At 40.1% G+C, this 14,335-nt stretch overlaps 1 protein-coding gene across 7 annotated transcripts in view; it reads left to right on the forward strand.

Moving 5' to 3' along the window:
* Window positions 1-14,335, forward strand: part of COL16A1 (collagen type XVI alpha 1 chain) — a 249,859-nt gene that overhangs the window by 218,031 nt on the left and 17,493 nt on the right. For all 7 annotated transcript variants that reach the window (XM_040337082.1, XM_040337081.1, XM_040337083.1 and 4 more), the window contains 10 exons: window positions 1,831-1,884; window positions 6,518-6,571; window positions 6,678-6,731; window positions 7,816-7,860; window positions 7,945-7,998; window positions 10,520-10,555; window positions 10,973-11,035; window positions 12,574-12,645; window positions 12,731-12,784; window positions 13,619-13,663. In XM_040337082.1, the coding sequence (XP_040193016.1) occupies window positions 1,831-1,884; window positions 6,518-6,571; window positions 6,678-6,731; window positions 7,816-7,860; window positions 7,945-7,998; window positions 10,520-10,555; window positions 10,973-11,035; window positions 12,574-12,645; window positions 12,731-12,784; window positions 13,619-13,663 (531 nt within the window). The remainder of the gene's footprint in view (window positions 1-1,830; window positions 1,885-6,517; window positions 6,572-6,677; window positions 6,732-7,815; window positions 7,861-7,944; window positions 7,999-10,519; window positions 10,556-10,972; window positions 11,036-12,573; window positions 12,646-12,730; window positions 12,785-13,618; window positions 13,664-14,335) is intronic.

The following is a 14,335-nucleotide window of genomic DNA, read 5'->3' on the forward strand; positions in this document are numbered from 1 at the left end:
GTGAGTGCCCGGCCGTGAAAGCCGGTTCACATTTCTCTGCAGTGGCTCCAGTCATTTGGTCAGTTTCAGCTCCGAATTCAGCCCAAAATGTGAATCTTTTCCAAAATTTCACAGCAGAGAGTCACATTGATGAGAACAGGCACCGATAAAAATTATGTATTTTCTCTTGTCAAGCGATTCCGTATGACTGAAGTCACATCAGAAATCGCACCAGTGTGAACCAGCACTTAATAAGAGAAAGTAGGTTACAGCAATGCATAGATTATTCGATTCAAAGACAATACCAAGACTGTCCAAAGCTTAGAATACTATAGCTAAGAATCAAAAGTGCTCATGTAAGATGAAGCTTACTGAGACCATGGAGCTAACTTTCTTATTTCTTTGGTCCATAGCGCCAAAGTGTAAAGAAAATAATAATAATAAATCTAATATACAGATGTACAGTATGCTGGCAAAATCCAGAAATACACAGAAAATCAAGAATATGTCAGATCTGTAGAAACTCTGAGGCCTCATATACACGACCAAATGTATATGGAAACCGGTCGTGTGTACATTTTCGTTGAGGAAACTGACGAGAAACTCTACGAGCCAAAAATAAAGCATGTTCTCAATTTCCTTGACGGGAATGGAGAAAATTGGCTTGTCGAGTTTCTCCACGGCTTCACAAGAAACTCGATGAGCAAAACGATGTGTTTCGCCCGTCGAGTTTCTCGGTCGTGTGTACGAGGCCTGAGGAAACTATAGTATTTTGGTGAGTTTATAACCTACCGTTGTCTTGGTGCCCAACTTTCTCAGAACTATTATAACTAAGAAATTTGTTTCATTCCATATCAGAGCTGTTACATGAACTTACATCACTGTGTCATGTGTGTATCACTCCCATAATCTAAGTGAACCATTCTATCCTTATGTTTTCCATGTGAGCCCCTTGTTGTCTAGTCACACATTCTACTTACCCTCCAGTCTACCCTAGCTGTGTTTTGTATATGTTTTGGTGAGCGGGACCCATCTACCCTGCCCGCTTTGGTGTTACTTTTTCTGCACTGTGGGGGGATCTGTGTCGAGCAAACTTGTTTTGCTAATGGCTGTGGCTACTAACGTTCCTAAAATAGTAGAATTTATATAATGAAAACGAAAAGAAAGAGTTTTCCAAAGATTTTAGAGTTGCTAAAATTGGTACATGTTCAGTTCTGATACATGTAGTAGAATATGATCAACAAACAAATCTGTTGTTATTAACCCAAGAAAATTCTTACATTAATATGTATTCATATGTTATGTACTAATCATCAGAGACTTTAGATTAAAAAAAAATGTTTGTTACTGAGCAAAAGTAGCTGCAGCCTGATGCACATCCCTCCTTCCATCTGTCACTATAACAGGTGGCATTCGCATCTACTTTTGTTGTATTTAATTCATTTATGTAACTGTCGCATTGCCTCCTGGGTTATGTCTAATGTCTTACCTCTATAACCCACAGTTAGCTTAGATTCTGTTGTAGTATTTGGCCTCTACAAATAATCGGCAGGATTCTGGATCAATGACAGAATCAACTACCATCTAAAGGAACAGTCTACCCAATGTATTAACATTTAAAAATGTAAACTTGCCATATTGGAGGCATTTTTGATCTACGGCCAATGCTTTTATTAAAAGAAGGTATTGGTTTAATGGTAAACAATATCCATCTTTCTGACAAATAGGGTAAGTATTGCTTCAGCTCCAAAACACTGGGAAATGGCCCCAGAGCAACAGTGTTGTCTGGTGTTTGCTCCCAGTGTCATGTAATGACCCAATCTAACCATTTTTTTTTTTATCTACTAAAAGGGCATGCAGGGAGAACGAGGACCAGCTGGACCGAATGGAGAAAAAGGAGAACTGGTAAGACAATTAAAGGCTCCTCCTTTTCTGTCTATGATCTTAAAGAGCGGTCACTTCCAACCCATGATAATTGTAAATACAATTAGCGCAATCTCAAATAATAAACAAAAATATAAAAAAAAAAGGAATACAAATAATACCTGCTTGTTCAAACAATGTGCAGGTTATTCCACAACACCCCTTCAATAGCTAATATACAAAATAATGTAGTATAGTATAGTGTACCACAACTAATAAAAAATGTCCATTATACAAAGTCCATAAACCATAATATAATCACATCACTCACCACAGTGACACAGGTGAAGAAATGTCCAACTCTCCAAAAGTGCTGTGCGTACTACCACCAAATTAGTGAATTGAATGCTGACCTCAATGTTTGACCTCATAAGACAGGTCAAACAACACTTAAAGTGGATGTAAACCCACCACTCACCCAGTATAAACTAATGGCACAGTATTAATATGTGCCATGTGCCTCCTGCATGTATCTCTACCTTGCAAATGTCACCCCCTTCAGCAGTAGGAACCCTGCAAAACTCTGGAATCGGTAGGTGGGTCACTTTGCCTGAGCGGAGTGATGATGTCACAAGACTCACCGCCCACCTCTACATTCCTGAGTTTTGTTTAGCATTCAGTCAAAGCTCAGGAAAGGCACCACATGACTTCAGCATGCCCAATCATGTTGAGGTGTGGAGCAGCCAATCCTGGGAGAGCTGGAAAAAAAGGGGGGGAATTGAAGCTGGAATCGTAACACACACTCTGCTCTCTCAAGCCATGCAGGAGATTAAGAAATTAGATATCAGTCACAGCAGTGGGGGATGTGGTGACACAAACGTATCTGTGTGTCGTTTTTTTATCTTACTAAAAAAAGACAAAGGATTGCTCAGAGCTGTATTAACGCCTTGTGGCAAGACTGGGCACAGATGACTTGACATTATCTACTGTACCGTGTAGAAGTTTTCTTTAAATTTTTTTTTTTTTTTTTCAGGTTTACACTTTAAGATCTTTCCCATGGCAATAACTGGAATTAGATCACCAAATCAGCTCACATATATCACCCCCTCAGTGTCCTCCTCTAGCTTCAGGAACTACTTGCTCTGTTATACCCGACAATACCACTCATCAAAATACATAACATAAAATTCAAAAGAAGACCCATAGTGCTCTCCACATATAAAACAGTTTATTCTAGCTCAGTAGATTGAAAGCACTTACAAATGTAAAATTCAGCAATGCATGTACTAGTATAAATCCATGTGTTCCCCAGCTCACCACACATAACTCTCAAAGATGGCCACAGGATGATGTCACAGGCTTGTCTGCACCCTCTAAACACGTTATTTCCTTTGATTGGACTTCCTTAGTAGGACCTACTTTCGGAAGTCCAAACACAAGATCGAGCTCACAGAGCTAAGCCTGTGATGTAATCCTGTGGCCAACTTTGAGAGTTATTTTTGGTGAGCTGGTGAACACATGGCTGTATACTAGTGCATGCATTGCTGAAATTTTACTTTGTATACTGGGCTAGAATAAATTGTTTTATATGTGGAGGGCACTATGGGTCCTCTTTTGTATTCTATGTATACCCATGCCTTTTGATAAGAGAGAAAGTAGTTTCTGAAGCCGGTGGAGGGCCTTTAGGGGGTGATATAAGTAAGCTGATTTGGTGAGTTAATTCCAGCTATTGCCCTGGGAAAGATCTTAAGTGATATTTGACCTTTCTTATGAGGTTAAACATTGAGGTGAGTATTCAGTTCACTCGTTTGGTAGAAGCATGCACAGCACTTTTGGAGAGTTGGACATTTCTTCACGTGTGTCATTGTGGTGATGTGATTATGATATGGTTTATGGACTGTGTGTACAGGCATACCCCGCTTTTAAGTACACAATAGGGTTTATTTACTAAAGCTGAAAAGTGCGAAATCAGGCTCACTTCTGCATAGAAACCAATGAGTTTACAGGTTTTATTAAAAAAGCTTAAAGGAACACTAAAGGTTTGTTTTTTATTAGATCAATTGATTGCTGTAGGCTAGAGCATTTAAATATCACTTACCTCGTTTTTCCTTTTGACCTCCAAAATACAGTAATCCAGGTTTGAAAATGCCATTTCCTGTCTCTCCTCTTCTTGCTTTCCACCAGCATCTGAGCTGTTTTGCATGGTGGAAAGCAGAATGTGCTCACCCCCTCCCTATGACTACAGCCCTGCATGAAGATGCTTTCTTATCCCTCACAGGCATGGAGACTAAGCCTAATGGGAACTGTAGTTCCCATTAGGCCGTGATGTAGCAAGAATGAATGCGCACCGCACACCAGGAAGTCAGTGAGAATAACGATTCAGGAGTGCTGGAGGTGAAAAAAACAGCTCAATTTCAACAGGTATCAAACTAGTTATAATGCAAAACATTACTTTTTACTTTATCAGCTACTGTCAGACTTTAATTTAAGAGGAAAATATTTTTGTCTTTACAACCCCTTTAATTGAACAAGCTGGGGTTATTATGGGTATGTCTGTAATGGACTTTTATTATTAGTTGCGCTATTTATTTTGCATATTCCCTTCCAACCCATACTTTTATACAGCATGTGGCGACTTTCATAGTTTTGATAGAAACTAGGAACTTAAAAAGAGATGTAAAGTCTGTTATTCAATAGCATGGAGTTTAACTCTATAAATTTGCCTGGATTTTTTGGTTAAAACTAGTTATTGTGTGTGCCCTTAAAGTCTATCACTGGTGCATTTGTGGCCTGATATGAGGCTTTAATGTACTTCACTGTAGATGTGACTTGTAGGTTATTAAGAGTTCTCATGATGACAAACATGCTAAGCACTGATCTGTGCTCCCAACTGGTGACCCAACTGGTGACCATTGTCACATAATAGTGAATACAAGACAAAAATGTATGTATGTATCTTTGCTTCGTTTTCAAAATCTGTCCTTTGGTGCATTTCAAACATTAAAGAAAGGCATTAAAGTGGAACTTGAGAAATGTTTTTGTAATGTTGAATTGAATGGGTGAGGATTTGAAATTATATCAGTGACAGTGTACAATGCCACCTGTGTCCCATTGACAAGATTTTTCCTTACTTTATTTTCACTATCATCCAGGACAATGTTCTGAGCTGAATTTATTGTTTCCACTCAATTGGATGCATTCTTCATACAGTATGTATTATAGCTATAAAGAGTATCAGCCAGTGAATCTGTCGCTAGACCTAGTGGATTGGCCAAGAAAGTGTATGTAGAATGCACTCCAAAGAGGGAAAATAGAAAGTTCAGCACACTCTATTGCCCTCCAAATAGGAAACAGTGGAAGTTAAGCTCGTAGAAAAATATCATCAATGAACATACCAACAGCAGATTCACCCTTTTCCCACATTATTTAAAACTTTAAAATCTTTACATAAAGTGTATATATGAATAGCTGAATAATATATTTAACATGAGTAGGGGCAGTTGGATGAATTTCTTATATGCATTGATTGTGTATAACTCATTCACCCTGTGCAGGTCCAATCACTCATGATTATGTTTATGTGGAGTAACTTCTCCAAATCCCTAAACATAATTAAAGTAGTAAAACACTTTTATTGTTTGCATTTCTGCAGGGGATGCAGTGTCTGAAAATCCCTTACTTGAGCACTACTTCAATATAGTGCAAATATTAAAATTCTTCATTTTATAGCCTTTTTATATTTTACTTGCAAAGTAATGCTTTAGTAGCATCATTAATTCAGATTATAGTGGAAATAAGCTAGAAAATATTTACTAGAACCCATTTCATTCCATGTGTAGCCTAAAGGAAAGCAACTAACATTTTCAATGTTTACTAAATGATTTTACTGTTATATAATTCTGTCATTGATGACCTAATGACCCAAGTGGATTAAATTTCCATGGACAGAGTTTGCTTTATTTGAATAGATTATCCATGGCCTGCTTGCGTTTCACAGTTTCATTGGAAAATAAAATGAATTAGTTTACAGCCTAGTCTTTTTGTAATACAACTTCTTATAAATAATGATGGTGGCATTAGATAAATATCACTTAGCATGGAAGTTGTCAGAGATAGAGGATATAAAGCACGAGGAGCCATGCAGAGAAATTCTCTATCACAGTTTTCAGCTATACTTAAGCTTATTGAATAATGTGTTCACGCTGATTGTCAAGCACAATAGACTGTAAATGGTTTGTCAAGCACAGCAGCTAATGCAGGTATGACAGTTGTCAGACAAATTGAGATTTCAGGCATTGTTAAAGCATGTCTATGCAAAGCAGGCATTTCGGTTTCAGTTCAGATAGATGTCAACAGATTTAACTGCATGTCAGCCTTTATACAGTATTTTTGTGAACTCTTCTGAGTTCTCACATATGGAGTTCATAGAGATCTTCTTTACCCCTCTTAAAACTCTTTCTAAATACATATCATATGGATAATTGAGGGTGGTGTTTTGTTCTTTCTTTCCAACGATTTTATTTTATTTTAAGAATAATGTGCATCCATTACATCAAAGTGAGAAAAAAATCTATCTTCCATAACTCATTCAGAAAGTGGTGATTGGCTAACACAATGGTTAAATATTTAGATCTATTTACGTAATGTATGCTTATAATTTGTCTTTGTGCTTTAGGGGCCTCCTGGTCTGCCTGGATATCCTGGAGCTCTTGGTCCCCCAGGACTCCCCGTGAGTAATTATATTAAATTAATGGGCAGTAGAGGAGGGATTTATACATATATGAGGACATGTTCAATGATGTGCTTGATTACTGAATATATGTATTATTATTCAGGGTTCTAAAGGTGAGCGAGGGTACAGTGGACCAGGCGGTGAAAAAGGAGAGTCGGTGAGTTAAGACAAAAACTTTCTTGATAAAGTCTAAAGTTTTGCTCTTAAAAACTTGCAAGCTTAATGTCTGAAATATAAGGTTTATTACCCTTGTAGTTCCCATATGAACCTAGAGTTGTGTATATACAGTATATTTTAGTTTTCTATTGCCATTTGCACACTAATTTGAATATTTGTGTTGCAGTATGTCAGAAATTACAGCATGCCTTACCATGCTGAACATACCATGCTTTATTAGGCTCAATTCACTAAGCTGAAACATACAGTATGTGTTATTTGCTTTATTGACTGTTATGTTCAGCATGGCTGAACATAACAGTCATTATGCCAAATAACATATGCGTTATAGCTTAAAGCGGAATTCCAGTCCCCCAATTCATTTTTTTTTCAATACTCCGCCGTAGTTGTGTCCACTTCAACTGCAACCGTTACATAATGTCATTAATGTGGTCCTTTTATTTAATATTTAAATCGTGCAAAACTAAACTGATCTCGGGCAGGGTCAATCTCTGCTGTTGGCATCCGAAAACCTCTTGTATTCATTGACGGAATTCAGTGCAGCTGGCTACCCAGCATGCATCTACCGATCTCGCACCTGGGCAATAATGTCACTGCGCAGTGCTCTTTCTTCCTGACAGGTTGCCATAGCAATGGCAGCATCAGCAGAAGCCCCTGCCCTATTGCTGTAGCAACATGTCAATCAGTTTTCCAGTTTGGAAATAACGCAAGAATTCGGTATTAGGCGATTCCCATGGATATATGACACCGATATGCCAGGAGTCCATGCTAATTACCTAGTGACTAAATTACTTAGGCGGCCGCAGCCTGAAGTGCTGCAGAAAATAATTGTAAATAAGGTATTTACAAATAAAAAAAAATAAAAAATGTTGCCATTTATAATAGCATTCTGGATGGGCATGACAATGATTTGACATTTAAAAAATGAATTGAACATGTTGTGCATTATGTTTGCAGGATGGTATGAAAAAACTGTAAAAATCCAGTACAGTTATCTGCAGGGTAGATAAAATAAATGTTGTAGTTGATAAAGGCTTAACATTCTGTTTATCTTACTGTGTAAGGGTCCTCCTGGTATTCCTGGTGTCCCTGGACCTGCCGGCCCTTTGGTAAGTGCCTGCTCAGCAACATCTCATTGAGTTGACTTGTAATTAACTGTCTCTTGATATTATCACTTGCTTTCACTAACTTAGGGTCCAAGAGGAGAGAGAGGACTGTCAGGAAAGTCTGGAGAAAAAGGTGATCAGGTGAGTCACCAACAATGAAAAGTTTTATTGTTGTTTAATGGAGTGCCCTAATCATGCTCTTAGTTTGGAAATATTTAGTGTTTATAACCCTAAAGCTTATCGTACATGGCGCTTAATTCATCTTCTGTGATAAACGGTCAGAACTGCGGCTTTTTGCAAAAATTGACAAGCCTGTTATGACCTTAGATTTTACTCCTGGACATTTTCCTTTCTGAACTCTTTTTAGAAATTCAATATACAGTTTAATGATATAAACTTACAGTTGCCTGAAAGTTTTCTGAGATTTATGCTGCAGATTCTTTGTTTCTCATCAATCTTAAAGCTGAATTCCAGATATGGGTTTTATTGTATAGTTAAATTGGTCCAGCTTTGACGAGGTGGAGAAGTGAGGCAGCGATGTCACATTCTCCACCTCATCCAAAAAACTCTGTGGAATATCACCTGTGTTGAAGGAACAACCCCCTGTTGTTACTATGAAGCAGAACAGGTGCTTGGCATAGGATCACTGTAGTACCCAGATAGCAAGCAATTGAGCTGCAAGTTTGAAAATGACATATTAAGCTATTGCTAGACTTGCCAGGCCTCACAAGTTTGTTTGCAGATTGTAGCAAGTGCACATTGCATTACTCTAGGTCAACTTTTTTTTGAAAACATTCTGCAAGTCTGCTACAAGTTCTGGTTCAGTTAGGTTGGGCAATTGTCATCCCACCACAGGGGTCACTGTGACTTGCAGAGCTCTTGCTGTAGACTCATCACTGCAAATTTGCTCTTGCTAGAGACTTGCCATGCACATTTTCTACACATTGGAAAAGTGTCAACTAGAAGTTGTGCTTCAAGTGCTGTGCAAGTGTACAGCTTGACAGTGAAAATGTGCAGCAAGCTAGCAAGACATTATGTTACTGGCAGAATCTCTAGGTAAAAAACTTTGCAACAGAATCACAAAAATATTATATACAGTGAAATGTTGCCAAACATACTGAAAAATAAATTTGGGTTTACATACACTTTAAGTATTCTTCTTGTTTGATGGTCATGTGTATGAGCCCTAATGCCTCGTACACACGTACGGGTTTCCAGTCGGGAAAACTGCCATGAGAGCTTTTATGGCGGGAAAACCGGACGTGTGTATGCTCCATCGCAGTTTTCCAGACATGAAAACTGGCGGGAAAAAAAAGAGAACCAGCTCTCTTTTTTCCCGCCAGGATTCCCGGCGTTTTTTAAGCTGGCAGTTTTCCTATGGGAAAAGACTGCGGTGGAGCATACACACGGCCGGGTTTCCCGACCAAAGCTCTCATGGCAGTTTTCCTGTCGGGAAACCCTGCCATGTGTGAGGCCTCGTACACATGACCGAGGAACTCATCGGGTGAGACACATCGTTTTCCTCGACGAGTTCCTTGTTAGGCTTGTCGAGGAACTCGACAAGCTTGCTTTGCATACACACTGTCAAGACAAAATCTCCTTGTTCTCAAACGCGGTGACTACAACACATAGGACGGCAGGGGAAGTTCGATTCCACTGGCACAACCCATGGGGCTGCTTTTGCTAATCTCATGTTACTGCGTGTTAAGTAAAAGTTTGGTCGGAGACGATTTGCACTTTTCAGTCTGTTACAGTGTGAAAAATGTGTTATCTCCATTACAAATGCTACTTTTACTCCCGTCTCATACTTTATTCTGAGCATGCAAGGGTTTCTTAGCATACACACCATCTTGTTTCTCGTCGAAAACCAGCCCGACGAGGAACACAACGAGGAAATTGAGACTCCCGTCGAGGAAAAAGAGAACTTGACGTTCCTCGGCGGATTCCTCGATGAAAAACGTATACGCGACCGGTTTCCTCGGCAAAAAAGCTCTCCCACCAAGTTTCTTCGTGGATTCTGTCGAGGAAAACGGTCGTGTGTACGAGGCCTCAGGGGACAAAGTAACCGAGCAAGGCTCTTGGTTTTCCCCTCGGTTTTCCCGGCGGTAAAAAGTCTGCCGGGAAACCCATACGTGTGTACTAGGCATAAGTTTTGACCTTTGAAAGAGACAGCAAATGCTTTATAATTTCATTGGAAAACATTCTAGACACACTTTGATAAAGCCTCTTTTACCCTAAAATGGTTGATGTCCCAATGAAAAATGTGCACTTTTTCAACACACATAAATACAAAAGTAACATTTTTTGTACACATTTGGGAATGTATGATATTTTTTAAGTATCAGTAGTGGCTCATACACACTTTGGCCCCTTTCACACGGGGCGGATCAGTGATGATCCACCTCCATATGCCCCGCATGCTCAGCGGGGATCGCTATGTTGATCCCCGCTGAGCCGGCGGTTGACAGGGCGTTCCCTGCACCCTATGGGGGGATCGGATGAACACGGACCATATGTCCTTTGATTGCTAATACAAAGAAACAACATCTGCAAAAAGTAAAAATATTTTCAAGTCTGCTATTTCAATAATGATCAGGCTAGCAGCCGCATTTGTGCATTTTATTTAAAGTCGCATTTATATTTATTTTGATTTATCCTATAGGGATTTCCTGGACCACCCGGATTTCCTGGACCCCCAGTAAGTACATGTAGGAAAAATTGATTAACGATAATCATTTTTCTCAGAACCCCATACTGATAAATGTTAAAATTTTGTTGCTTTGAGGCATATTTTTATTCTGTGCATTGCTCGTTAAATTTGCCCCATAATGTGCTTATATGCTGTAAAATGCTGCATAAATTGTACTTAATCTACATATAAAATATGAGGACTAGTATCTTTTATTCATATTATTTAGTTGCATATGTATATTAAGTAAGATATCTTGTTTCCAGGATATGAAGCAGTTTTCCATATGAGGTTCAGATATTTGCATAGTCATACATTCACATATTGTCATGTAGTCACTAATACTTCAATTCTACAAACATTTTAAGTAGGGTCTTACCTTAGTAAGTTTGTAGGTTTGTAAATCTAAAATTTTTATTTTTTCAGGGATCCCCAGGATTCGCAGGAAAGCCAGGATCAACAGGACCACCTGGGCCTCCAGCAGAAAAAGTAAAGTTTTCATTTTTCATTAATCTTATCTTTCAAACTTTGACAAATATTTAGCTTGAATGTAACCCGTGCTTTGCCCTTGCATGATAAAGCAACCGGTTCTCTTAATTTCTTCCCTTCCTGGAAGGACATACTCACCTTCCATTCTCTCTTGTTAAAAATGAGCAGCCCACAGAAGCTTACTCTATTGCACAAATGTTCTGCAACAGACTATCATTTTGGCAAAATCCAGAGTTGCTAAATTGTCATTATAAATCGGTGCGAGCCGCCGCACACGGCATTACAGCGGGAGGAAGCGACGTGTCAACATCGAAGAAGAAGAAGAGAAGAAGCAGAAGAAGAAGGCAGAAGGCGACAGAAGCCTGGGCACCCCACGCCGAAAACGTCGAAGGAGAAGCCCGGAAGGGGGCCGCTGTAAAAGAGCTAAAGAAGAAAGCGCCCCCCCCCCCCTGGCAAAAGAGAACCAGACGGCGGTGAAGACCTGCCCCCCCCAGAAGACATCGAAGAAGCAACCCCCCCTTGTAAAAGAGCTAAAGAAGAGAGGGGGCCCCGGAGCTGACTAATACTGACCCCATACTCTTTTACCCAGGGTGGAGGGCCAGCATCTGGGGGCCCCCTTATTAAAGGGGGGCTCCCGGATTTCGATAAGCTCCCCTCCCGCAGACCCCGACAACCAACGGCCAAGGTTGTCGAGAAGAGGCCCTGTCCTCATCAACATGGGGACAGGTGCTTTGGGGTGCTTTGGGGCAGGGGGGCGCCCCATGTTGAGGGCATGCGGCCTGGCACGGTTAAGGAGGGGGGGGCGCTTGCTCGTCCCCACCCCTTTCCTGACCGGCTGGGCTGCTGCTCGGATACGGGTCTGGTATGGATTTTGGGGGGAACCCCACGCTGTTGTTTTGGCGTACGGGGGTTCTCCTTAAAATCCATAGCAGATCCAAGGGCCTGGTATGCTCCTGTAGGGGCAACCCATGCCGTTTTTTTTATTTCAAATTTGGCGTGGAGTTCCCCCTCAAGATTCATACCAAACACAGATGACACAGTGCACTGCGGTTACCTGCGGTTATGTGCCGATAGCTGCGGGATTTCGCAGCTGGACGCATCCAGTTCTATTTTTTCTATCCGCACAAAACCGTGGGGAACAAAACCGCAGGTAACCGTAGTGTGTGAATGATGTCATAGGAAAGCATTGTGTGATTCTAGCTGTGGTAAAATCTGCAGCTAAAAGCACCATTCTATCCGTCCGTGTGAAAGGCTCCTTATCTATTATTTTGATTAAAAAAAAAATATTATATTGTGTTTATGTGCACTAAAATAATTTTAGTGTATTATTTACTGAAAATGTTGTTTTCTAAAGCAGTTTCACAAATCATGCAACATACGGTATATACATGCAGATACCATCTTTTTTTTTTTTTTCTAGAGGACCACTGCTTTTAGAAAATATATATTGTTTAGGGGATTATAAGTAATTTTCTAGTAAAAAAAATCAGATTTTAACATTTGTGTTTAAACATATGTATGTTGGTTCTGTTTTGCAGGGTGCTGAAGGACTACGTGGCTCTCCGGGACTTTCAGGTCCCCCTGGTACTCATGGACCACCTGGAGTGCAAGTGAGTATTACCCACTTGTAAAACTGATTTTATTATAATATTTGTTTAGGAACCTGTTGCATACTGCTTATGTATGTTTTGTCAGGGTCCCCCTGGAATTGAAGGACTAGATGGAAAGGATGGCAAGCCAGGATCTCGGGTATGTATGAACCAAATTTCCTATTATTTATTAGAAAATGTTTAAATAATTTCCATGGCTATTCTGTTGACATAAAAATTAATGCTACCTAACAAGACTGGCTATGAATTGCACATATGGCACATATGTCAAACACAAGGCCAACCAGGCCTTGTCATATGCCCCTCACACCCAGTTTTGAAGCCTGAATGTCGAACTCTATTGCACCAGCTCTGGCACTCACCCCCTGCTCCCACCAGCTCTGGCACTCACCCCCTGCTCCCACCAGCTCTGGCACTCACCTTCAAGGCGAGGCAGAGTTTTTTTACAAATGGCAAGTACCAAAGTCGAATACATGGGTAGTAGAGCCATCTATACAGGGAGGTACTGGAGCCACCTACACAGGAATGTACTAGAGCTGGACCAGGTAGGAGAGAGAGGTGCAAAGAAGATTGAGGGAGGGGGGTTGGGGCACACCCCTGAACTCTGCACTCTGTATGCAACGCACTCCTGAGGCTTGCACTCTGTAAGTGGCAAAATTCTAAACGCTGTTGATGTGGCCCCAAAAAATTGACTTTGAGACCCCTGTTCTATGGTCATCACTGTCACGCTTGTCTTCATCCCAATGTCACTGTGTATTTAATGTCTATAATCATGTAGCATTAGTTTAAATACACTCTGCAATTGTATTTTATGTGCTGACTGTGCAATAGATTTTATAAAACAATAAAAGAAAAAGGATGGAAAATTGGTCTTAATAAGTCTTTTACATTGGCCCTTGTGCTTTGTTTGTATATTTACAGTATGTTATAAGTATTTTATGTTTTACATCTCTTTTTTGTCTTATATGTGCAGGGAGAACCAGGTCCACCAGGGTCTCCAGGAATGAAAGGGATCCCAGTGAGTGAAAACAATAATATATATTGTATTTCTAGAGCTATATTGCAACCCAGTCTCATAAAGGTGTGCGTTTATGAAGCAGTGAAAATCTTTTACTACTCCATTCTCCAGAATTCAAAGAGGAGATCGTTCTTCTCTGGATGCCAGCTCATGAAGCCGTGTAGATCACTTCTCCTATTGAAGAGTAAAGCAATCTACAAATGCTTTAAACAGTGGAGAACGACCCCTGATACAGGAATCTCGTGAGACTTTACGAGATTACAGTACCGGAAATTGACTGAAACAGAGATGTCCATTTATTAAGCAGTAATAAATTATCACTGCTCAGTACACGGACATTCCTGGAGGAGACCGCCCACCTAGTTAACATAATATCTGTCCTCTTACACTATATATATATATATATATATATATATATATATATATATATATATATATACACACACACAAACACATTATAGACATGGCAGGGGGACATGGTAGTGGCTTGGGGGGTCTGAACGAGGAAGGATGAAGTCAAAAATCTTCCTCCTTCCCCCGGGATTCTCTCTTCACTCCTGAATCAGGAAGTGTGAATTCTGACTCAGATCGCCAGTAAGTGCTTAGATTGCAGCTTCATAAAGTGTCCGCTTCTGGGTCAGTCTATCACAGCCTTTCAGTGTGTGGAGATCA

This window comes from Rana temporaria, chromosome 2 (genome assembly GCF_905171775.1).
Source record: "Rana temporaria chromosome 2, aRanTem1.1, whole genome shotgun sequence".
NCBI classification, from domain to species: domain Eukaryota; kingdom Metazoa; phylum Chordata; class Amphibia; order Anura; family Ranidae; genus Rana; species Rana temporaria.